At 37.6% G+C, this 24,886-nt stretch overlaps 1 protein-coding gene across 17 annotated transcripts in view; it reads left to right on the top strand.

Annotated features, from left to right (window-relative positions):
* ADD1 (adducin 1) overlaps positions 1–22,798 on the top strand; it is a 63,930-nt gene extending 41,132 nt beyond the window's left edge. For 3 of the 17 annotated variants that reach the window (XM_054201851.1, XM_054201849.1, XM_054201850.1), the window contains 11 exons: positions 607–750; positions 876–974; positions 1,359–1,535; positions 3,322–3,666; positions 6,701–6,802; positions 8,611–8,700; positions 9,575–9,667; positions 15,422–15,578; positions 16,492–16,866; positions 17,671–17,766; positions 22,084–22,798. In XM_054201851.1, the coding sequence (XP_054057826.1) occupies positions 607–750; positions 876–974; positions 1,359–1,535; positions 3,322–3,666; positions 6,701–6,802; positions 8,611–8,700; positions 9,575–9,667; positions 15,422–15,578; positions 16,492–16,866; positions 17,671–17,766; positions 22,084–22,436 (2,031 nt within the window). In that variant the 3' untranslated portion in view covers positions 22,437–22,798. Of the gene's footprint in view, positions 1–606; positions 751–875; positions 975–1,358; positions 1,536–3,321; positions 3,667–6,700; positions 6,803–8,610; positions 8,701–9,574; positions 9,668–15,421; positions 15,579–15,714; positions 15,747–16,491; positions 16,867–17,670; positions 17,767–18,528; positions 18,564–22,083 lie in introns of those variants that run through there. The other 14 variants (XM_054201855.1, XM_054201852.1, XM_054201861.1 and 11 more) reach the window with 14 other exon arrangements.
* Positions 22,799–24,886: the final 2,088 nt, after the last annotated feature.

Raw genomic sequence — 24,886 nt, 5'->3', positions numbered from 1 at the left:
CTCTTTGGGATTTTCTGAGAGTCATCTTGTGACAATATTTCAAAGTTCACATTCTGATTTTTTGCTTTTTAATTATTTTTTTAAGTGATTAACAGCACTGATACAAGCATTTTAAGGATAAGTGATCAGATTCCTAAAATTGTGAATTACAGAGTGGTCTTTAAAAATATTTCTTAACTTTACCCACAGTGCCGCGGAATTACCTGTGTCAAACTTTGTCACTAAATTTCTTCTTTTTGGAGGAAATAAAAAAAATAAACTAAAAAATCACTGAGTAAAAGGAATGAAGGACGCAGTTTGATTTTGGGGGTTGGATTTTTTTTTTTTTTACTTTGAGTCTTTTCAGCTTGGTGTTGATATCATGTAAAAGCAGCCACGCTGAGTTAGACACAGGATCAATGTGACTTTTGTATCCAATCCAAAAGTTGTGAGAAATAGAGGCTTTAGGGATGGGATTGAAGACTACTCTATGTATGTGCCTGTACAGACACATACGAATAATATATAAAAATATGTTCTTATAATAATTCTTATCATTATTATATTTTCTTTTTTCCATTTTTTTCTGTTGCAAGAAACTAACTTAGTTTTTTTAATGTTTCTCAGGTTTCTGCAATGAAGTGTGGTCTCTTGCCAATTTCACCTGAAGCACTTTCTCTTGGGGAAGTAGCTTATCATGACTATCATGGTATTTTAGTGGATGATGAAGAAAAGGTGGTTATTCAGAAAAATTTGGGGCCTAAAAGCAAGGTCAGTATTTACATTTGGAATTAAAGAAAAATATGTGTGTGGGGGTGGGGGAGGTATGCTCTTTAATCAAGAGCAAGAAAATACTTTGTTTACCACTGTTAACTTTCTTTGCAATGTCTCTCCAGGTCCTTATTCTCAGAAACCACGGCTTAGTCTCCGTTGGAGAGACTGTGGAGGAGGCTTTCTACTATATTCATAATCTAGTGCTTGCCTGTGAGATTCAAGTAAGAATTTTATTATGTTATGTAATAATACAGTCTGCTATATTACCCTTCAAACAGATTAATAGTTGCGCACTATACTGGTTAAACTTTTGATCTAAACTGACATGGTGATCTGTGAGATCATTATATTATGTGAGAGCATCCAAAACGTCAGTTTAGCCAGCAATATTCAAATACTGTATTGGAACGATTGATTTGATATATACTGCCTATTAAAATCGAGATATTTTCAAAGCCTTGAGACAAGCTTTATATAAGTATGTTAATTTATTTAGCTTTAAAATGAAATAGATTTCTTCTGGTTTGCTGATTTTTTTTTATTTTTGGGTTTGTTTTTTTTTCCCTCCCCTCAAGAAACTAAAAGATGACTTTTTTATTTTTAAGGTACGCACCCTGGCCAGTGCAGGCGGACCTGACAATTTAGTGCTTTTAGATCCTGGAAAGTATAAAGCCAAGTCTCGTTCCCCTGAGTCTCCAGCAGGTGAGGGTACTGTATCCCATCCAAAATGGCAGATTGGCGAACAGGAATTTGAAGCTCTGATGCGAATGCTTGATAATCTGGTAAGACAGGTGTTTTTGTTTCATATGATATGATAATGTATAAAATAATTCAGCAGCTGCAATAAGGGACGTTAGTAAAGAATGGGCTGCATGTAGTTGGGATAGTTTATACAGCCTGCAGGCTGTTCTTTCCCAAAGATTAAGGACCCTCAGAGGAGGAGACAACATGAAAAATGTCACAAAATGCTTAAGGTAGCAGGTACACAAAATGCTTTGTGCAGGTGGCAGATTTAATTCTGTATTCGTAATCTGGTAGTTATTGGTAAGATGAGGGGGGATCCTTCTGTGATTTGGCACTTCCAAATGAGAGTACTGTGGTGCTTGCTACTGCTTAGTCTGTGTCTTCCCCTCTGTTCCCATCCCCTCCCCTCCCAAAATGCGTAAAACAGTGTTAATGTTTTGTCAGGTGCAGGGTCCAGCATGATTTGACTTTATGACTTGACTAGAACCTAGAAGAATTCAAAAGACAGACTTCAAATAAATAAATAAAAGTCCTCAGATAAGATGGTTTCAGTAAAATCCTATCTGTAATGAAAGACCAGCTATGAACGTTTGCTGTCCAGCTTTAATGGGAAAGATGATACCTTTCCTGTCACAAGGCTTCAAGTGGTGACTATAGACATTGGTAATGAACTTATCCAAAAATATGGTCACTGTAATAATCAGACATAGTCTTCTGATTTTTGATTTAATTAATCTTTTTGCTTTTAGACCTATCTGTGGTCTTCATGGTCATGTGATGCATGTGCCCCTGACAGGATCCACACTGATGATAATATCTTAAAACACTATCCATCACGTATACTATGTAGTAAATAACTAAGGCATTTTTCCCCTTAGATCAGTGTCCTATCTGTAGTAGTGAAAAAAATTCAGGCTACTTCATTAGTAATTTGAGTATCTAATGTTTTCATATCAGACAAAGTGATCAGCTATAACCTTAAGCCTATAGAAAAATTCTCATAGATTTTAGTGAGCAATAATGAAACTTTGGGTAGCGGAATCCCTGTATCACTGACTGGTACCTTTGGCAGATTCGGTTGGATTTCAGTTTCTCTAGGGAATATCAGTTTTATGTTTCTTATTGCAAACAGGAAGCAGGATCACAAAGGAAATAGCATTGTACACGCTAGGAACATAGGAATAGAAAGGAGCTTCCATCATCCAATACAGGCCCTTACTATTACACATAGCTACATATTATATAGGTAACTACATTAGGCAGTGGATAATTACTCAAGATATGCTTTGATCATTAAAAGATGGAGGAGCAGACAAGATAATGCCTCAGCAGTGCTTAATGCATGGAAACTGCAAAGAAAGCTAAGTCTGCATACTCAGGACTGAAGTTTCTTTACATCTAGCTTTATCTATAAAGAATTTGAGTGCTTTGGGAGGTTAGCTATTCACAGTTTCTCTTTGAGCCACATTGAAAATAGTTTGCTAGTGGAAATTTCTTAGAGAAAACTGTTAAATGTCCTTTTTTGTATGTTAAATTCTGAGGAAAATAGGGAAGAAAGCAGGGGAAAACATGACTAGCGTATTACAGGAGGTAAAAAGGGAAACTATAATTCAGAGGAAGTTAGGAGAGAAAAACAACCTAGGTAGAGAAGATCAGGGAGAGGAGAGAATATGGACATAAAAGTAGCATTCTTGAAGCTTTCCCTTGTATACAATATGTTGAATTCTAGATTTTAGAATGCAAAAGAGATATTTTTCTCTGCCCTATGTTTTGTATCAAAACCTGGAGACATAGGAGACTAATTTTGCTGCTTTGCTTCTTCAGGGCTACAGAACCGGCTATCCGTATCGATGCCCTGCTCTGAGAGAGAAATCTAAAAAGTACAGCGATGTTGAGATTCCAGCTAGTGTCACAGGTTACTCCTTTACTAGTGATGGCGAATCAGGCACTTGCTCCCCCCTCAGACACAGTTTTCAGAAACAGCAGCGAGAGAAGACAAGGTGGCTGAACTCTGGCCGAGGGGATGATGCTTCTGAAGAAGGGCAGAATGGCAGCAGTCCCAAGTCGAAGACTAAGGTGTGGACGAACATTACACACGATCACGTGAAACCCTTGCTGCAGTCTCTCTCGTCCGGTGTCTGCGTGCCAAGCTGTATTACCAACTGCTTGGTCTGTGCCTACCTTACTGTTCATAGTTAGATGATGTAGAGCAACTTGGGGTGGCTGGCACTTAGAGGCTTTGGGAAGAAAAAGATTACTCTCCTAATTCTCTTCTTCTTTCTTATATAAAAAAACTAAATGTGTTTTACTAACCACTTAATTTGGCTTTGATTAGATGTGAGCTGTAAAAATCATCTCGCTTCTTAATGCTTAAAACTGCTTAAGACTTTGGAGCCTCTGGTTTCCTTTTGTCTTTTCAAGCTAATGACCAAACAGATTGAATCATAGTTTTGGCTGAATAGGCTCTGCATTTAAATGGTTTAATTAAGGACAACTGTGTTAGGGAACTACTAATTCTGTCTGCATGAAAGCTTTTCAGTTAAAACAAAAATGAAACTAACTATTCAATGTAATTTTGTATGCGTATATATAAAAATAATCAAATTTTTCTACCCTCTGTTACATATACCAACTTAATTTGCAAGCCCTTTGCAACCCTCACTATGTACAAGAGGATAGAATTGATTTCAAAGTATTTAAGTCTTGGATTTTTTTTCCTTAAGCAGTTTTTCTTATCTAGTTTCTCCGCTCCTTTTCCTGTCCTGTTTACTATACCTTTGTCTACCCCAAAGCCTCTGAGTGTTCAGAACCAGCTGCCTTCTGCATGTAGTGTTGCATGTAAGTAGATGGCCATAAATGGAAAGTCTTTCCTAAAATATCAGCTGGGTGCGGCATGACTAAAGTGCAGCTCAGGCCATCAGCAGGCACTAATCGATAGATTCTGCAACCGGTGCTTTTTTTTTTGTTTATCAATGCTGCTTACAGTTAAATTTTGCACTGAAAGATATGTTAATTGAAAAGCAAAGGTATCAAATGCTTTCAAATGGAGATCAGTAGATGCTGGTGTATAATGTGGTTTTGATATTTTCTTGGGTATATTCAGAGCACCTAAAATGTAGACAGGGATTTGCACGCATAGAAGCTTTTGTAACGATTGACTTCAAGCTCAACTATAGTAGTTCACTAGGACTTCAGTAGAGGTACCACGTATAGTAGTGGTATGGTTACAGGTGAGTCTTAAAAAAAAATAAACCTAGTGCTCTTGAAAAGGAAAAAAATACACATTATTTTTTTCCAGAACACCTCTTCATTCTTATTTACCCCTACAAAACTATGCTTCACCTCTGAACGCATTCAGAGTTCTCTATAGTTCGAATGCTTTTATGGAATGATTACTCAGGCAATGTGCATACTAAAATATATAGCGTTAATGTGTAGAAAGCCCTGAAAAAACAGGATCTCCATCTCTGGTATTTTTGTGGTGGTCTTTTTTGTTTAAGAAATTAATATATATGTATATTGTTTGTACTGTCAAGATTTTACTAAACTCAAGTATAGTTTTGCCTTGATTGGAAGAAAGCTTAAAGCTATTCATATGTTTGGAGCAGTTTGTGCTTTTCAACGTTAGCTCACAAAGTGGGTAGTATTTTATATTTGAAATTATCAGTGAAAGATGGAAGCAAAATTCCTGCTCAGAAACTAGTCTTGTTTAATGATATACTGGAGGAATAGAAAATCTCATACAGTATAACAGGTTTGTGTAATTAAATCTTTTTTAATGCTTGTTATTAACCTAAAGAATAAGTAGCTTGTTATGATGAGGTTGTTTTTATATATGTTTTGACTAAAAACTATCTTTAATAAAAAGCTGGAGTAGTTTTTATCTGAGAAGATAATCATCAGTGAGTATTTCACAGCTCCATGTTCATTCCATTTTTTACTTTACAGTTGCAAAACATTTTAAAATTTTGTTGCTTTTTGAAGTTTGACAGTTTCTGGCTATCTTATTGTTTCTTGAAGTTACTCAGGAAAAAACGCATAGCATTTGCTCTATAAACAGGTTTGCTTTACTGTTCGGTGCATTTTCTATGCAATAGCAATTGGAAATTAGGACACCGCATATAATAAACATATCAAGATAAAGAGTTAGTTGTGCATCAAATTAAACAGAGCTCCATACTAAATGCACTGATCAAATAAAGCAACCTTCTATGAAGAACCCATGAAGCGCTTAAAGTTTGTGTTTGGGATATTTTTGTAACCTTTTAAGCTATGAGTTATAAAATATTCGACATCACCAAACTGTTCCTCTAGGTTGCTGTGCTGATACAGCTGTTTATTTGTGCAGAAACTAATTCTGGAAACAGAACATTTTGCTGAAGTAGCTTGTTTTAATGCAAAACTTTGGTGATGCCCACTCTTGCTTCACAGTACAGAATCATTCACTAAACCTGGTTAGTGACATCACATTGCTCTTCATACTTCTGTCATCTTATGCTTTAAGTTTGCTTTGATGTTTGTTGGGTATCGGAGGATTGAATCAATGATCTCTCTGTCTCTCTCGTGCTATTTTGTAAAAACATCCAGTGCAGAAAATGAAAATGGCAGGAACAGGGTTTTACAGCTCGTGTCTTAGATCTTGCTGTACTTCTGTTTGGGTAAGGAATAGTGTCCTTTTTAAACAAATATGAACCCACTGTGAAATTTCTGATACAAATGTCCTTAAAAATAAGTAATTATATTGGAGTTTTTCTACTCATGTATTAATATATCTCTTCATAAAGTGAGAAGTAGAGAGTTTTTAGAAACAAGCAACACTGCAGTTGTCAGTGTGGTCAAGTGCCCAGAAAAACAGCTTAAAAAAACCTTTCAGTCTCCATAATCTCCGAATTGCACATAGCTGTAGTAATTGCATCATTTAGGGTGGAAGTTATTTGCAAGTTAACTGGCTTTCTAGTTTTTGTTGTTGTTACTAGCTTGACTTAATGGAATGATTCTGATACTTATAAATGTATCTGAACGTACAGTTTATATTACTGGAGAAAGCAACTTAAATACTCTTAGGAATGAATAGAAGAATACAATCATTGGTTCAGTTCTCTGCTATGTATAATGCATGATCAACTGTTCTGTAAATTTGCTGCTCTGAGTGTCCATAGCCATTACAGCAATTCTGACTGTTCAACTGTTCTTGGTATTACAGTGGACTAAAGAGGATGGACATAGAACTGCCACCTCTGCCGTCCCTAACCTGTTTGTTCCATTGAACACCAATCCAAAGGAGGTCCAAGAAATGAGGAACAAGGTTTGTAATAGTAGTAAAATAACTTTTTTTTTTTTTGGTCATCACTACAATTAAGTTGTGTACTTGTAATGAACAAACTTACTTTGCTATAGTGAAATTTTGGGAGTTCAGTTAACACAGCTCTGGTATTGCCCTGCCCCTTTATAACTAGGTACTGAAACAATTCTAAACTCATCTAGGAAAGAGATGGTATTACTTTCCACTGTATGAAGACTTCCATTGTCTTTTATTTTGTTACTGTCAGGCCAGTTGCTGGATACTTCTGAAACAGCCACCACTGAGTTTATGGTAGTAATTCTGTTCCCTGAGTTCACAGTTTTACATTAGTGACCTGTTTTCCTGTTTTAGTTTCACCAGTTGAAATTGTAGCCTAGACAAAGAAGTCTACGGATCTCTCTCCATATTATTATTTATTATATTGTAATATCCTGTGATTGATGCAGATTTTTTTTTGGCTTTTGAAACTGCGTGTTAATCTTTTTGAGATGACCAAGCAGTTAATTTTCCAGAATTTCAGATCTTCTTGTCAACAATCTGCCAACAGGAAAGCATTGAATGCATTGGGGTTTTTTCGCTTTATTTCTTTTAAAGTATAAAACATGCACTGGTGTCTTGTTAATACTTAACTTGTTCTGGATTGTTTTGCTACTTCTGACCGGTGGCCATATGGAATATGGGAGTTAGCATTATGTCACAGGAAAGCAGGAATACTGGTTTTTGCTAAAATAATTCATATAAGGTTGACAGAGCTTTTGCTTTTCCTGACTCGGCACTGTAAAATAAATAATCTCTTGAAATGAGAAATCTGGTGAAATTGCCAAGCAGTTTCTTGGTGTTTGAAACACAAATACCGCTGTAGTAAAAGCTTGAATGAAGCGACTAAGAGGAAAGAAGTAAAACTTCAAACTTTATACTTTCCTTATGACAAGAAGGGTAGTAAACTAGAAACAAGTACAGATGATGCACAGTCTTCATACTTTCTGAAATACGAAGTATTAATAATTCCTTGAGTTTCTATATTTGTATGCATGTGTATTTATATAAGTTGAATGTTCTTTTTAAGTGTAAAGTGGAGGTCTTTCTGGATGTATGCTTTTTTTCTTCATTTATCTTAGAACAAGAACCAGAATATTTTAGAAATAAATTTTGAGTCGGTTGTTATGAATTCTTTACCACTGTAGGATATCTAATTTAAATCAATAATACCTAGATTTAAATATGCACTTTTTGTTTCCATCTTGCGGATGGAAAGAACTGGGAGGTATTTAGGATGCAACAGAAGGGATGTGTTTGAGTACTCCAGTGTCAGCTTATGCATAGAAAAATATTTATATGTCCTTTTGAGAATATGGTCCCGAGTACATGCAAAAATTGAATGTTGTGCAGTATTTTACAGTAAGTTCTGTTGGAAGATGGTACTGTGGTGCAGTAGGCTAGTGTCAGAAACCTGTAAATGATTGGTCAAGTACAACAGACTTACGTAAATATGACTTCTGTGCTTCTCACTTTTCTTGTTGTCTGTTGCCTGATCTGTAGCGTTTTACCATGAGCCAGTACTAAAAAGCAGAGGACCGTACCTGCTGTGGTACTTAGAGACTAAATTCTGAGAAATGTGAGGAAACAGCTAGGAACCTGAGCACATATATTCAAGTGGAGTTTATAGGCACGGCTTTATTTGATGGGTAGGGCCATAGCAGTCGACACTAGTTGCAGCCTTTTGGCAGGTTCACCCACCCCTTTTTCAAATATGAAAATGTGGTTAACTTTTCTCTTGTTCATGTGACTGTATTCTACTGCTTCCTTTACAGATCCGAGAGCAAAATCTACAAGATATTAAAACCGCAGGCCCTCAATCACAGGTTCTTTCAGGGGTAGTTGTGGACAGGAGTCTTGTACAGGTGAGAGTATAAAATGCCTCAAACTATAGCTTAAAGTTAATCTACGATATCCTCTGCTTTCACCTAATATATCACTATAAAATTATTCTTTAATTGGCAGAGAGTAACTGTTTATAAGGTAAGTCTTAGAGGTAACACCATTGTCTTTGCGAGAGTGCTCAGGATCAGAAATTTAAGAGGCTTCAGCCATGTAGCCCAAGCATGTCTGTGGAGGATGCTTCGTGGTTGTGGTTTTTTTTTTTTTTTTTTTTTTGCTGAATGTAATGCATGAAATTCAGAAGGCTTATTTATATGGGTTAGATTCTTGTTCAAAACTAGTTGGGCTTTGTGACAACTTTTTGTTTGTTTGTTTTCCAAGTTTATGTACCTTGAAGTATTAATACTGGGCACAGCAGGCTCACTGTGGGGCAGTAGTGTTGTGTGTTAAATATGTTTTATCATGCTTCATAGTATTTTATTTAAAGAGCACTTTGGAAAAAAAAAGCTATTTTACATCAATAAAACTTAAAAGCAATATATCTGGATATACAAATGATTTTGAATCTATGAATCATAGCTCAAAGTAAAGTAAGAATTAGAGCTATACGGTATACTGTATAGTCGAATGGCTTTAAAGCTCTATATATCTGAGTGCTTTAACTGCCACAGATAAGTATTTTCTGATATACTTTTAAAAGTTTGGCAAGTCTTATCATGACCATAGCATTATTCATGTTCGGTGTCATAATGTGTTGCATGTCAATTCATTGTCATTTGCAATTTTATCTACCAGTTACTGTTTCTTTGCATGTTTTTAGCAAGCATCATAATGCTTTTGGTTGATGTTTTAAAGCCTGGGCTCGGTTTGCTCTGTTTACTGAATTTACTGTTGCAGGATGCTCCCCTCTCAGACTGTACGGAATCTATTGAAGGGCTCGATCTCACAGAGCAGGCCTTTAGTCCCGCTAAATCTCTGTCTGTTAGAAAGGTACTGCCCTGTCATACTGCTCTAAATACTGTTGTTCACCCTTCATTTTACCTCTTCCTTACCCTGCCCTTTCCCTCTGTTAGTTAATGATTTGGCTAGAAAAGACAAATAGATGGATCTCCAAATTATGTATACGTAACTATACAAGCAGTTACTTTACCCTGCTAAAGTATCTTTGAAGGATTTTGATCTTTTTCTTTGTCTGTAGAAGCTGGTGAGGAAACACTTTTGGTGTTAAGGTGCTGATTAGGTTCTGCATATAGTGGGTTTCTTTGCGCATGCTATTAGTGTTGAATTACTCTAATTTGAGATCCATTTTGAGTTAGCTTAAACTCAGCCTGAGTACATCAGTGTAATTCCGAAGATATCCACATGCTCAGAGTGTGCCATGCTGACAACAGTTGACTTTTGATCCTAGACGTCTTGTTTCCTTAAAACTTCCTGTGGTTATCTACAGGAGTTGCTGAGTAATGCCCCCCCACACTTCCAAAATCAATTGGCTTTCAAACATATAATCATGCTTGTGCTTATGTACGTAAAATACAGAATAAATTAAAGGGATGTGTGTAGAGTTGGGGTGGGCAGTCCTCTGAGGCCGAGTAAACAGGAACAGTTTGCACATTGGAAACAATCTCTCCTTAGCTGTATTTCTCTCCCAGGTTTTGGAGTTTCTTAGAGGTGAGCGCAATGTGTAAATGAGCATCGGTGTCTCTTCTGCTCCAGTATTTTATCTTAAAGATTCTTAAATCTTGAGTTAGGTTGTGCCTAACATATCATTATCAGAATAGCTTTCCCATCAAAAACCAGAATACTTTGAATTACATCATAGTTGCCAATTTCATGACTTTACAACACTTTGTAGTGTAATGAGCCAGTTTAGATTACAGATAGTTGTATCATACTGAGAATTTGATGATGTTTTTCAGATTACAGTTTGTTTTATCCATATTCTGAAAGGAAAAATAATAAAATCCTATTTCCAGAATTAAGATGAAAAATAGAACAAAGCCAAATTCATCCAAATAGTGCTTGCCTTTTATTCTCTGCTTAATAATAGTGTTCAATGGATAGTCATCCATTGCTGCCAACACAGGCAGTTTCTTTCATTGATGATGTGCAAGGTATCTTTCAAGTATTATTCTTGAGCATCATCTTTCTATAAAAGTAGTCAAATATTTTACATGGATTTTTGTAGATGGCAAGGAGCCAACAAAAGGTCTGTTGGTTATATCATTTTGGTTAGTATAATATTAGAGTTTAGATGTCCAAATGATGTATTTCCTTTTTGTGCAGTCATGAAAGTGCTTTCCTCCTGAAATACTGTGTGAAATTAGATCCCAATGTTAATGCCAGTAGGAGTGGCATATATCATGATTTTTATTACCTTAATATGGCTTGTGACCTGAATGCTTAATAATTTCCTGTTAGGGGGTAAAAAAACCACAAACCACCACCACCAAAAAAAAAACAACAAAAAACCAACAAAACACAAAACCACCACAAAAATACCCAATGAACCAAGCAACAACAACAAAACAGAGAAATTTTCTGGGAAGATCATGCCAAAATCAGTCATGTATTGTGGAACAACAAGCAAATCTCATGATGCCCACATAAACCTCACATGAAACTTTGAATAAAACTTTGAAGGGGACCTATACCTCAAGGACTTAAGGACTTTTAGGTACCAGATAATTACAAGTTCTCAGCTGACAAATTCTTTGACACTTGATTACAGTTAAAGTAAAAAGTGCCATCTGATGGCAGCAATGCTTAAAATGTGCTATGTTTTCAGTTAACACAGAGATTTCTATCAAATACTGATGCACACTATTTTGGATGAAAAAATTCCTGTTTGTGTACTGTATGCATGTAATGCTTTGAGTGTTCCGTGCCTATGGCTGCAGTAGTAAATACTCCGTTTTGCCTTGTCACTTGCTTTGTCCATGTTCTGAGGAGTCCTGGCCATGTTGCAACAGAAGTTCCTTGTGCATCATGTAATTTTATTCGTGTTATAGACTTGGTCAACTAACCTTCTGCTGCAGTCTTGGCTGAATGAGAGGAAATGTTGGTTATTCTTGTCAATGACCATTTTGCAATGTGATTTAAAAAAAAAAATAAAAAAAAAATCACATGAATTTTCAAGAATTTTAAGTACAATGGGAATCGCCCATTTCCTGTCTCTCCCTTTAGAATGGAAATTATGTGGCTTTGTTCTTCAGGAAGAGCCTCTCAGTTCTGCCCCAGAGGTGGCACTGTGTTTTAACGGTGACTTCTACATGAACAGTACTTTAAGAATCTTGGGGTTTTTGGATAAAGGCACTGCACTCAGTGCCAGATTGTATTAAGAGCAATGGTTAACTTTAGACAATTATTATGAACCTACTGTCTGATTAAGAGAAAAGTTGGCATGTATAAAGTGCCAGTTTTGCTCATATCTATCCCTGGAAACAAGATGAAGTGCTTGCCTGTTAAATGATGGTTAGCTCATAGCAGTTTTGAATTTCTCTCTGAAAGCGAAATTTTGTGGAGAAGCTGTAACAAGGCTTGATAATCTAAAATTTCCTTGTAGGGTATGTGAGGTGCAAGTTTAGTATGAAGCTGTATTGTATATCATTAGGTATAAATTAATTTCCCTTTGGATCTTTGTGGGGAAGTATGTCCCTACAGAATTCTCAGAAGTGAAAATATATTCTGTCCATGAACGTAATCTATCCATCCTTTCTTACAGTGGAGGAAATGTTGTTGATATTCAGGTGCTTACAAGTGCAATCAAACTTCAAGTGGTCATCACAATAGTACTAGAATCATCATCAAAATAATACTAGTATCAGCATAATCCAGATGAAATCACTAGAACAGTAGTTTTTTTGCGTGTCATCTTGTGTTGAAGCAGAGTGCCGTTCTTTCATATGGGAATTCATTCCCTCTCTACAGGTTCTCTAATACCTGAAGCAGCTCCACACCAATTTTCTTGTTCCATTTTTCTGAATGTTCATAGGAATCTCCAAGTGGCATGGACAGGTTCATATCTCGGCAAAGTCTTGTCTACTTTCGTGTCATGTTTAACAATCTAAAATATGTCTTGTACTCTCTTTTTAGTCCTTTATGCTCATTTTCCTTCTGTCCCGTGTTACTCTCTTCATTTTGTTACTCTCTCCTGTTGTTTTCCCCATAGAGTCAGTCCCTCTAATTTATAATTTCATTAGTGGTCTTTGAACTGCTTCCATATTATTGATACTGCACAAAACTGGATGTGTTAATCTGGAAACAGCTTTTATCAGATCAAAAGCTTGCCTTTCTGGTCTCTTGTGTGATTCTTCTGCTTATGCAGTCTAAAAACACAAGTGCTTTTTCTTTGTAATACATAATCCATTTACTGTCGTTGCCTCTGATCTTTTTCAATATTATTTCTCTTGGGTCAAAGATACTCAATTAGTAAAAACACTGTTTGCATTGATGGTGGGTATGTTTTTTGTGTGTGTTTGGGTTTGGTTTGGCTTTTTTTTTTTAATTTAGTAAATGTGATAAGCTTTGATGCGCTGCTTTTATTCCCAGTAGTTAACAAAGGTACTCTGGTTAAGCAAGAGAAGACAGAATGCCAGTGCGCTAGTGATCTTGCCGCAAGCTGCATGTCTTGCTCTTTGTCATTATTAAATCAACAGGCATTGAGTAAAATTTCATTTCATGTGAAAGTTGTTCTACCCAGTCATTTTGGATTTAACTTGCAGACAAGATTCGAAGATTCTTAAACATTCCAGGGATACCAGTGTGCACTGTGCATCTTGTTCCTCTGTTGACTTTTGTAATCCTAGAAAACTCTAGAAACTCTGCCCAAGATCAGCGCTTTACAAGCCCCTGCTACTTACTGCTGAGTTTCAGTTAAAACTACATATTTAGTGTGAGGGGTGGGCAGAGATAGAGAGGGAAATACAGAATTGTCATGGGTGCCAATTTGCTGCCATCATTAAAAGCTGGGACCTGTAGTTTTGGGAGTGGTTTACATTTTCTACAAAACAATTAGGATTTGTACGAAAGTTGATGGTTTTGTGACATTTTAATGCATTATCCTGTAAGAAAAGCCATGACGATCAAATTGGAGGTTTTCTGATATTAAAACAGCTGCTGCTTAATGGAAATAGTTGAGAAAAGACTTTCGACGTTCTACTGACATTCTCCATCTGAGAAAAGAGTTCCTCTTGTTTTATGGAGAAATGTAGGCAATCTATAATGTCTTAGAGATGTTTCCTCTCCTGCAGTTCCTTTCAGGATCTTGCAGTGGAGACTTGTGCTGCTTGTTCTTCAGTACTTCTGGCTGGTGTTTGCTTCCTGAAGAGCAGCATCGATTCTAACAACCAGCTGTTCTTACCTCCCTGGGTTGCTCTAGACCAGATTCCTAGAGATCTCTCATGAGGCTTTTGGAAATATCTAAGTGCCCTTGTCTGTGTTCCATCTGGACATTTTTGTCTGTCACCTTTTTGGTGCTGACAACTTGTCCGTAGCAGCTCTTAGCATTCAAAACAGTACTCTGTCTAATTTCATCTTCAGTTTCACTTGATGGACAAGCATGAGATCTTCACTGTATGGGCATTGAAAGGAATGTTTGTCTCTTTGTTCGGGTGCTATTTATTTTTGAACTCTGCTTTCTAATGCTTTCTTTTAAATATTGGTACAAATAACATTTGAATATGAAAGATTACTTGGGCCAGTCAGTAACCCTACTTATTTGGTAATGGAATTCAAATACCTCTTTTCAACAACAAAGACAATTCTAGTATCACAATGGCACAAGGCACAGACCACACATCAGTCATTTCCAAACTAGTGTCAGTAGAGTTCTGTGTACACAATGAAAAACCCAAATGGTTAAACAAGTCACTTGAAAGACACAGCAGCACACCAGGCAAGCATCTTCCGTACCCGTGGCAATGAAAAGCCAATGGATTTAGTCTTTAATTAGAGAAGAAAAATTAAAAATCTTGGCATTAGAGAATCTCTGATGCAGCTGCTCTTGTCCATTGGACTTTACTGTACTTAGAATTGCTAATGTTTTATTTGTATAACTTTTTATCTAGCTTGCATGACAGATGTTATAGATGTAAATATGCTAACTTGTGTAAGATTACAGTTAACCTTAATTACTTAAAAATTGCTTGTCATAATGTGTTAATCTAGTGTATACAGAACACATACAAGATGGCTTTTTACTGTAACATCTGTTAGATGTTATGTAGTAGCTACTAGAAATGGCTTTTCCCTTACTAAAAAAAAAAAAACTAAAACAAAACCCAAACCATAAATAAAATGCAATATGAGCTGAGTCCTGTGAACTTGGACAGGTATCCTGTGCTGAGGTTGCCGTGCAGTTGGGCCTGGTATCCTGTTTCTTTCGTGGGGAGAAAAAGAAACTTGATACCTCTGTGACTTCAAATATGATTCAGCTAGACTCTTCCGCTGCTGTTTGATTTACTGCTTGATGGTGGATATTCCCTGGTGGAAACACTGATGTGTCTGTCCAAGTAATTAATGAGACCTGTTTTCTCCTTTATATTAACCTGCTGTCAATTAAATTTTAAAAAAATAATAATGAAATAGTTCTGTAATAGATTTTTTTTTTAATTGAAAAGAAAATAAATGTAGCATTTTTCAGATTATCTTTTTGTTTTGTTTTTGGTTGCTTTGTAGCCTCTGTACTTCTCAGGCTTCTGCAAGTTACTGCTCAATTACAGATGTATCTTCATTTTCTTTGGTCAGGGAGAACTGGTGACTGCGTCAAAGGCAATAATTGAGAAAGAATATCAACCAAAAGTCATAGTGAGCACAACAGGACCAAATCCCTTCAATAAACTCACCGATCGAGAACTGGAAGAATATCGCAAAGAAGTAGAAAGAAAGCAGAAGGGACCAGAAGGTTGGTTTCTCTGTGCTTTTTCTGCAATAACAGAAACTTCTATAATAACAGCAAGTTTATTACTAATTGGAAGGTGGGTTACCTTCAAAAGCCGTGGATAAATTATTCAAGTTTTCTGTGTTTCTTTTTTTTCCAGTGTGAATTAAACATTTAAAAAGCATAATGCAGGTAAAATGTGTGATCTAAGTGCTAATGGAGTATTCCATAAAATGTGTAGATCTTATTTTAAAAATTATCCTGGTAGACAAACTGGGGTGTTTGGTATGGCCAGTTACTGCTGCTATTAGGAATTTGAAAGCTTGAACATCAGTCAGAAAATTTTTAGGTACTGCAAAGTATTGTGGATTGTTCCGCTTTGTTTCCTTTAGCGCTAGAGATAGTCTTGGGTGAGAGAATGGTGTTGCGTTTTAGCAGCAAAACTGCAGTTTTCTCACTCACTGAAAATTGTGGATTGAGAAATCCATTGAATGGGGAAGATACAGAACAACATTTGGTTGTTACTTGGAAATGGCACATCCCGGGGACTTCCCGCAAAACGGACTTTCTAAATAATCGTAGAATTATGAGAGAATCGTGCTGTAAAAAGAGATCATTGCTGCATCTGAAGTGGTTGTCCTGCTTTACTGCTCTATAGTTTTAAGGGATGATATTTACAACACTTATCTGTTGTTAGATTTTGAATTTGAATGATGCGGGAACCAGAAGTGCTGTTTCTTTTGCAGTGTGTGCTCCCACCTTCTGCTTTTTGATAAGACAATGCAGACATTTTGATAAGACAGTAAGACAAAGCCATTGTAGAGTGTATGTGTTCAGCTAATCAAGTACTGGACTGTGTGGGGTGGGATACTCTGCTGTTATGCCTGTGTAACTGTGTACGTTTATTCTCTCAGTAACATTGCTACATCCTTCTTAGATAAGATATCAAAATATGGAGAGACTGTGTTACTGAGGCAGACACCAGCTGGGGAACAGAGTACATGGCTTAGAAATCAGACCATCAGTGAGCAAAATACATCAGATAAAAAATCTCTGGATTTGAAAGGCAGATCCAAAACCTTTGAAGGAACAGATACGAAGACTTTACAGGATCGTGACGTATCATCACTGTCTAAATCTTTAGATAACACTCAGTTTGCTGCTGCATGGGTTTTTTGTCAGACCATGCAGCAAGTCATCACACACCTTAATGGAGAAGAGCCAGATGGGCAGAAGTCCTCCCATAAGGAATTTCATACTGCAGTGATCAAAGCACTAAGGTCCGATCCTGACCTTTTGGCTGAGGCCTCAGGTATTACTAATACGGTACAGTTGGGCTTGCAATCTAAGGAACAACCTCTTTACCTGCACCGTTTGGAGATTCTGTCAGTTGTCTCTCATCTGTGGGACTGATTTCACTTTTAATTGTCTAGGTGAACTGTACGGAACAGTGTTTTAATACTGTTCCTGATATACGGTGTACTCTATTAATGTTTTCCTTTGGATCTAGGGCTGTTTAAACCTGGAAGCAAGGGGGACCCTCCTTACTAATAACAAATATGCGAACCACTGTGAAATCTGTTTTGAATCATTTAATTACTGCATGTTTCTCTGGTTGTCTGTGCAGTCTTCTTTTCTTTTGGGACGCAATTTTGTTGACCCCAAGTTTCAGCAATACAAAGCAAGCAAAAGAGCGTTATCTTGTGTCGGTCTAATAGCATTTCCCTCCCCCATATTTGTTTATAGCTTCCATGTGCCTTTTTCTTCAGAAGTTTTCTTTAGAACAGCGTGATAAACCAATTCATAAGCAATTACATCATTCATGCCCTCTTAAGAAGAAAAGGAAAAAAAAAACCAAAACCAACAAACAAACCAAACAAAAAAACCCAAAACACAACACCACAGAGCAGAACTGTGAGTTGAACAGTTTTGTTAATATAAAACCATCACTTAATTTTCTTTTGCTTGTTTTGGTATCATTTAATATCCTGGCAGAATTTTGATTCAGAAAAACGTATTCCTATCTTGTGTGCATGGAGCAAAAGGACGCTTTCGTTTTCTACCATGCTGTAAGGTTTTGTCTGCCTTTTTAATTTCTCTTTGTCTACATCTGCAGAACCTTCAGAAGATGGCAGGGAACAGAAAGAGAGAAGTCTCCCTGATCCCACTTCAGCCCGCACTCCTCCCAGTACGCCGATTAAAATAGAGGAAGGTATGTTCTTCTGATCTGGGGGCCAGGGGGAAACCAGTAACTGCATCATTAGTGACTGACGCATGAAAATATATGAACTAGTATCTAATAAAGGTAAATTATTTCTTGTTTCTTATTTTTATACTACCTAAAATATACCACACTGAACTGAACACACTGAGTGTAAGAGGAGTTATGTTTACAATAATAAAGAAGTGTGCATTAATATAAAGACAAATTCTCATCTCTTCAGAATTGCCTTGTCATCTCTTGGTGTTTCTCAACTGATTTAGCCTTTTGTACGTTTTCTGCAAGAAATAATTGCTCTTATGAAATGAAATCGTGTCTTATGGTGAACCAGACACAAATGTAGATGCCTTGGTAAATCTCCTTCACTGATTGCACATTTCTTAAACATTATTGTACTTGGATTACACCTCAGTAAATATTTTTTCCAGCTCAATTTGAATCTAAATATCATTATTTGTTCACCTTACATAGTAGTTTTAACTAAAATGAGAGCAGAACTGGGAAAATCTACCATTTCCTCGAAAAAGGAGAAAATAACAATCTTGAACAGGTGTAATCTAATTCTTGTCTTGTTTCTTTTACCTTGTACATTGGATATATCACTTGTCCGTTAGTCTTCCATTCACTACTTCATCTCATTCTGTTTTCTATAAGAATGGTGGCAACCATTCTTCTAATTTAACACAATGGCTGTGATGAATGCATAGATTCTCTACTTGTGCTTTTTTCTTCTTGTGGCTGCGTTACAAACAGGAGATGGATATGCTAAAGAGTACCTGTTACCATAGTAAGTATCATTCCATACTCTGACCTGCTTTTGTGCTTTGCTTCACTCTGGCATCCTTGTTTACTAAGATTTTTTGTTGGGTTTGCTTTTTTTTTTTCCCCCTTAAAGCAGGCTTTTTCAGTTGAAACGCTGATTTCTTTAGTTCTTGATTTCATGAAATTCTAGATAGTTACAGATATTATGTTAAAATGCGCTCCCCCTTTGAAAGACACTGTGAAAGTGGCATCATGTGTCTCCATATCCGTGTGTCTGATTCCTCAGTTTTAAAAGGAATAGTCTGAAGTTGTCTTTCAGATATAGCTGAAACAGGTCTGGGAGTTTCTGCCCCAACACTTTGCTGCCGCCTACACAACTCAGACCTGGTAATGAGATAGGAAGGCAGTTCCTAATCTATTCCAGTGCAAAAGTGACATTGATTTAAACTTAGCCAGCACACTTCTGCACAGAAGTGGATATGGAACTACTCCTATGTTATATATGTCAGCAGTAGGGAAATAAAAATTCCAAGCAAGGAATAACAGCGAGTCCTTGGTGGCAGCAACTTCTCCAGCTGTTTCAGCTAAATCTGCAGGGCCACCTCAGATTATACTTTAAAGTAGTAAGGATGTTTGGCCCCCTCCATTCGTATGTCCTGTTATATCCAAAAGTCAGTGTGTTTGTCACAGATACGAAAGTCAAACTGCGTCATAGACAACTGTGATGTTACTAATGAAGTTCTAAAACCTGAAAATTCTTTTAAACCGAGAATTGTGTTCCACAAACTCTTCTAGTTGTATAGAGTTTTTCAGGACAAACATACAAAGCTTATTTTAGAGAGGAACTGGAAGTTCATGCCATAGATGGCTTTGGTTGGCAGAAGTTCCATTGAATGAGAGTGTTCTCTGTATACAGCCGCTTCTCAACATTTTTTCCCTCATATTGTTTCTATTTAAGTGTAGCTGAAGTCAGAAGAGTGTTTTGTGTTAACTCAGTTATAGCCTAGTTTGTATGTTTGTCCACATGTTTGTGTTGGAAAAAAAAACAAACAACAAACAAACCCACAAACGTTTATTTTCATAAATAATGTGAATTGTAAGCACACACCAGTATTGTTACTTTTCAAACTCTTATGCCACAGTATATATTAAAGGGAGAGCATGGATGTAGACATGATTATTCTAAAAAACTTAAAGATATTTTGAGGTACTGCTGAGTTCTTGAACTGTGAATAGGTTTTGCAGCAAGATATATTTTTAAACCTTCCTAGTTACATTACTGAAATCCATCAAGTAGAATAGCAAGGCTTTTACATATTGTATACTTTCTTTCCCATATGTGGAGTTTATAAATCTCCCTAATTCTTGTAAAATATTGCCCTTACCAAGCTAGATAAACAGATGTTTGTTTGATTCCAGGATAACATTAATCCGTTTAGTAAAGCTGATGGTAATTTGACAAACTGGGAAGGATAGCAGTCCTGGATTAACGCGTTACAAAACTATTTATATTTATCCAATGCTTAGGCCAACTGGCAACTGCTGTTTGAATGCCTGTAGCTTCCTATTCTCTAAATTTAGAATTTCTAATCCCTTTTTAAAGACTTTGTTTAAAACTTTCTTTTAAACTTTTTAAAAGATATAGTAAACCTGACTGACAGTCTACTAGGGTGCCTAGTGGTTCCAAAAATTGGGCCAGCTAATGAATAGACTAGACTATTTCAGTTGGGAGGGACCTACAAGGATCATCCAGTCCAACTGCCCGACTGCTTCAGGGGTGACCAGAACTTAAAGCGTGTTGTTAAGGGCATTGTCCAAATGCCTCTTAAACACCGCCAGGCTTGGGGCATCCACCATCTCTCTAGGAAGCCTGTTCCAGGGTTTGACCACCCTCTTGGTAAAGAAATGCTTCCTAATGTCCATTCCCATGCATCCTGTCACTGGATCCCAGGGAGAAGAGCTCAGCAATGCTTTCAGTTAATTCCTGAAAAGTAAAATGAAATCCCAAAAGAGCGTAGCGGTGGTGAAGAATTGTAGGTTGTGCTTCTTACAAATTTGTGTGTCACGTACATATAGGGGCTAAGCTAGAGCTTCAGGAGGCAGCTTATAATGTACATAATTGCTTTCTCTTTGTTACTCTGTTTTAAATCCTGCCTGCATCATAACTTTTCAACTGCTAACTTGTGCATTCGGAGTGTTTGGCACTGAATACTAGTGGTTTTGTTTATTTAACCTATTAGAAGTTCCTGGTGCTTTAGGCAGAACACGTTGGGTTTTGTAGGAGGCGCTCACAGAACAGAGCCCTCTATAATATATTAGAGGATTACTAATTTCTGGCAGAAATAAAAAGAACGCTCATTGTCATTTCCATAGGAAAAATTGGAAAGTATCAAGTATTTTCTTTAAATTCTTGTGAAAGCCTTCAGTCTATTCAAATTAAAAGGAACAAGATTTTAAAAGGGGAAAAAATAGTTGCCTTTCTTTTGTGCCTTATAATGAGCATGGCCTGGATTTTGTTCTAAATTCCTCCTTACGTAACATCAATGGGGATATATTTGACACAGCCAACGAGACGCTTCTCAGCTGCAGTGCAGGGATGAACGTTGCAGGGAACTTTAAAAAGTGCTCGTTGTTAAATATATATATAGATATATACACACACACACACACATATATATATGTGTATATATATATATATGCACAAAAAGGAGCTTTAAATAGCCGATCTCTACAGCACAGTGGTGAATGAGGAAAGTGTTAGAATTGAGGGAGTAGTGGTAAAGTTCACCTTTGGACATAAAAGTTATCACTAGATTTTTGATGTTCCTTTTTATAGGGGTGAGTTTTGCTGTTAGACATGACATTACATTTATTTAAAAAAAAAAAAAGCTGTATCGCATAACCTGCTAAGCTCATTTAATTTGATAATCTACATGAATTTTACTTAGAGGAATCCATAATATATACTCATATCTTGCAAAAGAATTGAAGCCTTTGTGATAGGAAATCGTATTGTGAAGCAGCATCTCTTAGATGTCACGGAAGAGTATTATGAAAATGCAAGCATTGTAATTAAAAACTGGCAAGCCAACAGCTGAGAAGTTAATGGGTTTGTGTGTATCGCATCACCACAAACCAGCAATTAGTTTTATCCCACCAAAAGAAAAAAAAATCAAGATAGGGAATTTCATGATGCTCTCTTTAATGACAATGAAAATTGCAGGTTTAATTCCTGCTTACTGTACTAAAATCTCACGTCACTTGCAAATGTTATAAATAAAACACAAGAGAAGTCTCAGCAGTTACTTTCTTGCCGGTTTACACCCATGTGATGGAATTCAACTTAAAAATAAGCAAAACTTTTGAATACCTTATTTCTATCTCCGTGCCCAAAGCTAAATGAGAACAGACCTATTACAAAGGCTTTTATGCAAAGTAAACATGCTAGGTTTTTTATAGAGTGCGCTCACCATCAACGTGCTGGGCTTTCCCCGCTCCGGGGACACTTACCTAAACTAACTGTGACCTTGTCTGTCCGTCCACTAGAGACGCAGCAGGACCAGACCTACAAAGATGACAGTGACGCTGCAACTTTCAAGCAAACCCTCCCAGATCTCACCCCCGATGAGCCTTCAGAAGCACTCGGCTTCCCTCCCTTAGGAAAGGAGGAAGGGAGATGCGATGAAGATGTGCCCAAAAGCCCAACGGAATCGCCTGCAGTGGAAAATAAGGAACCCCAGTCTCAGCCCGCTGAAGAGCCAGTAACACCGACCGCTGAGGAGGGGACAGCAGCCGATGCAGGTAGCGATGAATCTCCAGGGAAGTCCCCATCGAAAAAGAAAAAGAAGTTTCGCACTCCTTCCTTCCTGAAGAAGAGCAAAAAGAAGAGTGATTCCTAAAGGCCAAACACACTGCAGAAACACTGTCATATTTTAAAATTCATTAACCACTAGAATGTACCAGATCGTACTGAGTGTTTTGTCTTATTGCGTAAATGAATGCAGCAAGTAATCCAACCAGCCCCTCAAGTTTACGGCTTGATTGTTTAAAGTTATAACCAGAAACTAATGTCCAAAAAGGTGCTAATCCTGTGTTTTCAGCAGCTACCACAGATCTGATCCCTAATTTGTAATCAAATGTAAACAACTTCCACGTGGAAGGCACTGAATTACGATTTTTAATTTAAAGCCCGCACTGCTTTGTGAAAGAATGAAAAAAATTTCACGCTTGAAAATAAAACCCACATTGCTTACCACAAGAAGTGTTCTTTTCCAATATTCTCTTCCAAGTCACAAGTAAATTTCCTCTTCAATACTGACTTTTAGAGAGGAGGCTTTTGCAGTGGTGATTTCACGGCGGGGGAGGGGGGGATGCAGTCGTGAACCGACATGTAACTTCTACAAGCTTGCGATTACCCATCACGTTTTAGTCAGGCTTTGCGGCGATCCGTTCCTTCCTCTGTCTCTCTCCCCTCTGCCTGTTGTAACCAAATGAAGGGATTTTTCATTTTGGTTTTATAACTGGCACTGGAAATCGTCTTTGATGTCTAGGACTGAAATAACTGTGGCGCGTTCCACTCATGGTATGTGTTGAAAGAGCCCGACCTTATTTTTCTAGTGAATACAGTTTAAGGGAAAGCTGTCTTTGAATCTCGCCTCCCTAAGAATCGGTCATACAGGAATTTGGCTGTTAGAAAAGGTTGAAAAGGAACTGTATTAGAAGTATTTCACAAGTTTTTTGGCTGGTGGTGTGAAGCAGGGGCAGTTGGATTTTGGGCCTTCGCACAGGGTTTTTTCACCCTCTTAAAAATCCCTCGGGTGCACACACAAACCTGCTGCACAGAAACCCTGTTTGCGGCCTTTTGTGTTTGTTCCTTCCCCTGATAAAAATGTAAATGCATTACACTGAATGTTTAACCTTTTTTATATTAATTCTCTTCACTTACAAAAACTGGCATTTCTTTAATTATTTTTTGTTAGTGGTGCCAGCGGCAAAGTACAGAAATCCCAAGTAACCTTAAAGGTGTATTTTCACAGTTTGCTATAAATGTTTGTTTAATATGTAGCATGGTAAAGAAAAAATCACTTTCACCACTAAAGTCACTATTTTACAGTTATGGCCATGCTTCTGTCTATCACTAATTGTGTAAAAGTAGTAATTACCCCAGGCAAAAGCAGGGCAGGTGGGTAACCGCATCTGGGTGCTAGTCTGAGCGTTTCTGGTGTTACCAGCAGAAAACACGGACAACCCAGGGTGGGAAAACCATTGATTCACAGTAAGTGTCTGTAAAACAAACCAGGATATGGATGTAACCTTTTAGGACAATTATTAAACATTGCAATTGGTAAATTAGCAGAAAACTAATGCCTTACCTTCATGCGGCAGAAAGCATCAAAGGAGAGGTGGGTTGAGCGGCTGGAGGCAGCTCTGGATGCCCAAGGCCTGGGTTAGGCTGGGAGGTGCCAGTACCCGGGGCTGCTCTCAGGCAGGGAAGGGAAAACAGCTGGAAGGAGAAGGAGAGCGGTGAGGCTTCACGAGAGGAAAGGCGTTTCCAGGGAGAAATGCGATGTCCCCTGCTGCGGAGCGGGGTGGGACGGGAGCAGCGGGACAGCACTGCGCAGGAGAGGCCCCTGGGCAGCGCCGTTCAGGCAGGAGTGCATGGCACCAATGGCTTTCAGCTTCTACTCTAACCTTGTATGTCCTCTGCACACTAGGAAGCATACAGTACTTATTTTGCTAAATTGTGTTTTATTGCAGGGTCGTAATGAAATGACTAATTGCTCTATGTTTCAGTTCTTTAATGGAGTCCCTCCATTTACCTTGACCACATATGCAATGACTCTTGATTTCTAATTTTGTAGTTTGTTCTTTTAATTCTTTGTATTACAATATGAAATGTAGTCATGTATGGTATGGTTACACCCTTTGGGGCAGAATAACGTCCTGTATTTTTCTTTCTTTCTTGTATCATTAAGTTCTACTCACAAATAAAACTCTTTAAAAAAAAAAAAGCCTTTCCCTGCTCTGCTTTCAAAATGTGTACAGTTTTATTCTACAGCTGTAGCCTGTTGAATTTAATTAGCACCACTTTCTTTTAATGATTGATGTGTTGATTAATGATTGCTTTAATGTGTTCTCAGAAAACACTCAAATTGGCCACTGTGGGGCTCCCTACCCAGAGTGTCGCCGGGGAGCAGAAGGGTCCTTCCCCCACCCTTCTCCCCACCTTGGGCACCCCCACCTGGAGCCAGAGCCCCAGGCGCCTCCCTGGGAGGGTCCCCGCAGGAGGCTTCTGGCCCTGTGCGTGGAGGTTTGGGCCCAGCAGCCAGGTTTGGCTTAGAGGGGCAAG

This window comes from Rissa tridactyla, chromosome 5, assembly GCF_028500815.1.
Source record: "Rissa tridactyla isolate bRisTri1 chromosome 5, bRisTri1.patW.cur.20221130, whole genome shotgun sequence".
NCBI classification, from domain to species: Eukaryota; Metazoa; Chordata; class Aves; order Charadriiformes; family Laridae; genus Rissa; species Rissa tridactyla.
This window is presented reverse-complemented; position numbering and strand designations above follow the sequence as displayed.